The 2,792-nt window shown below is 51.2% G+C and overlaps 1 protein-coding gene across 1 annotated transcript; it reads left to right on the top strand.

Moving 5' to 3' along the window:
• Positions 1–341: 341 nt before the first annotated feature.
• NGA_0202300 (uncharacterized protein) lies at positions 342–2,088 on the top strand (the record flags this gene model as incomplete). Its single annotated transcript, XM_005854205.1, has 4 exons — positions 342–1,210; positions 1,582–1,650; positions 1,738–1,863; positions 1,953–2,088. The coding sequence occupies 4 exons, from the start codon at positions 342–344 to the stop codon at positions 2,086–2,088; spliced, it is 1,200 nt and encodes a 399-aa protein (XP_005854267.1).
• Positions 2,089–2,792: the final 704 nt, after the last annotated feature.

Here is a 2,792-nt window from a genome sequence, read left to right as displayed (position 1 = left end):
GTACACTTTGAATTGATTCTCGCATTTACAGGTCGACCAATCATTGCCTTCGATTCCGTTCCACAGGCAACCCTACACGCACAAACTCACGTTTGAGAATGACTAATCTGTCTGGTATTTTACTTGTCGCCCTCCTAGGCGTCGCCAGCATTTTCACCACCGTCTCGCAAGAATGTCCAAGGCTTTCCCTCAAGGCCAAAGTAAGGCCGATTGCGAAGCGTGGGATCCTTGCAGGGAGAAGGCAGGGTACGATCACAATTACGCTGAAGAGCCAGGGTCCCGTCGACAATCTCGAGTTTCAATTGAACGTCCCAAATGGCTTATCGGTAGAGCGAACAGCGATGCGTCCGTCCCTAAAGCCCTACATGCGGCCGGAAATTGTGGAGAATACGGACGGGATGACCACATTTTACTGGCTCAGCCTCGCGTCCCTTAAGCCAAAGGGAGGAAAATACCGCTTTCGTATCAAGGTGAAGGCTGATGTGTGCGCCCCTGAGACACTGGCGGTGGATGCTTCCGCTTATGTAGTGAATTCAACAGGAGCCTCGTGCATTACGCCTCTGACTAATTCCGCTATTTTACATGTGCGATATTCGGAAAAAACTCCTACTTGCGCGCCGACTCCAGCCCCCTCCGTAAATCCCGCGCAGCCTTTCCTGCTTTTTGGTCAGGGGCAGCGATTCGCTCAAGGTGGGCGCCTGGCCCCCTCCCAGGCTTCCCCGGAGGCATGCTATGAGTACTGCTCGCTCAACGAGGGAGCGACGACTCCTTTCTTCTTCAGCTGGAATACCGCGACTAGCCAGTGCTTTTGCTGCGTCGCAGTGTGCACGCCCTTCACCTTCGATCCTAATTCCAGTGTGTACGAGGTGCTCTTGCCCAAGACGCTCTCGCCAACGTCCACGCCCACTGCGACACCCACTGCGACGCCCACTGCGACACCCACCGCGACGCCCACTGCGGCACCCACTGCGACGCCCACTGCGACGCCCACTGCGACGCCTACTGCGACGCCCACTGCGACGCCTACTGCGACGCCCACTGCGACGCCCACTGCGACGCCTACTGCGACGCCCACTGCCACGCCTACTGCGACGCCCACTGCCACGCCCACTGCGGCGCCAACGCCAGCCCCGACCGCGTCCAGCAGCCTGACTTTCAATACAAGTGCTATATTTTCTTCCGTTAGAAGTGGAGACTATGCATATTTTGGGTACGTGAAGGGATGAAGAGCCCAACGACGTTCAACTTTTGCACTTTGAGGTGCTCATGACCGTCGCTATCCCATGAACCTAGCCTGTTTTCAAATCCAGGTCAAGTTCTCAAGGTGAATCTCACCGACTTCTCTTTTGTGGGGACCCTGGATTTCGAGAATGGTGAACAGTTCCCATCCTCAGCGGTGACGAAAGGAGATTATGCATATTTCGGGTGAGCAAACGAAGACAAAGTTATCATCTGCGATGCCATAGCATTTAATTCCTCACATTCGTGGTGATAATCTGGCCTTTACGGTATCCGAAGGTGTACGTCAGCTCCAGGGATAGTGGTGAAGGTGAACCTGACCGACTTTACTCGAGTCGACAGCATCACCTTCGACCCGGGTGAAAACTTGTTGACATCTGCGACTGTGAGCGGACAGTATGCGTATTTTGGGTACGTACAAGCTCAGACGATTTCGATTTCATTAACCTTCCTCAGCTCTCTATCTTGCTGATACAATTGTCTATTCCCTCAACACAGGACTAAGACTGCACCAGGTCTTGTGGTAAAGGTGAACCTGACTGACTTCACGCGAGTAAGCGCCATCACAACGTCTGGAAATAATCTAGCATCAGCGCTTGAGAAGGGAGACTTTGCGTATTTCGGGTAAGCAAACCCTCTGTACCACTCTACAGTGATAATGTACCTTCTGTTTTCTACGCATGCACATAAGATTCAGTATTCCCTCTACATAGGAGTGACTTTTTTCCTGGATCAGTGGTGAAGGTCAACCTGACCGACTTCACTGAAGCCGACGTCCTACCTCTCGAGGATAACGAAGGCTCGCTGTTTTCAGCGGTTTTGAGTGGACAATTTGCGTATTTTGGGTGAGCATCTTCGATAAATATCTGTGCCCCAGCGTTTAATCCTCCCCGATTGCTTCTAACCCTGGCGATCCCGTCTCCGCAGGTCGACACCGGCCTTTGGAAACCAAGGAACAGTTGTGAAGGTGGATCTCACAAACTTTACTCGCGTGCGCAACTTGACCCTACTTCCGGGTGAAACTTCACTAAAATCAGCGGTTGTAAACCAGGAATATGCGTATTTTGGGTAAGAGAATGCCCCGGAAAAAAAGAAAGTTTGGGACCACTTCATGCTCCCTCCACGAATAATCGCCCTGGCTATACCATCTATCTACCCAGATGTTCCACCACTCCAGGTATCATCGTGAAGGTGAATTTGACCGACTTTAGCCGGGTAGAAAATCTCACGCTAAATTCCGATGAAAACACGTTGCAAACGGCGGTGTCAAAAGACGACTTTGGATATTTTGGGTAAGTTAAGTTTTATCAGTCCTTCAAAATCGTCTTGGGGATCAATTTAAGCTAATGAAAACATGCTCCACCAAATCGTCCACACAGAACTAATACTTCCCCCTCCAAAGTGATAAGGGTTGCCATCTAGTCCTCCGGATGGAAGCTTACCCCTTGATGCCAATCCCAGTCACAAACACGAGCATTCCGAGAAACTTCCTTCCCGAGACCCTGATCTCAAATCCAGAAAGCCTTACAAGCAACCAATGTGACTATTTAATT

Source organism: Nannochloropsis gaditana (assembly GCF_000240725.1).
Source record: "Nannochloropsis gaditana CCMP526 unplaced genomic scaffold scaffold587, whole genome shotgun sequence".
NCBI lineage: Eukaryota > Eustigmatophyceae > Eustigmatales > Monodopsidaceae > Microchloropsis > Microchloropsis gaditana.
The sequence above is the reverse complement of the archived record's forward strand: the minus strand, read 5'-3'. Positions and strand labels throughout refer to the sequence as shown.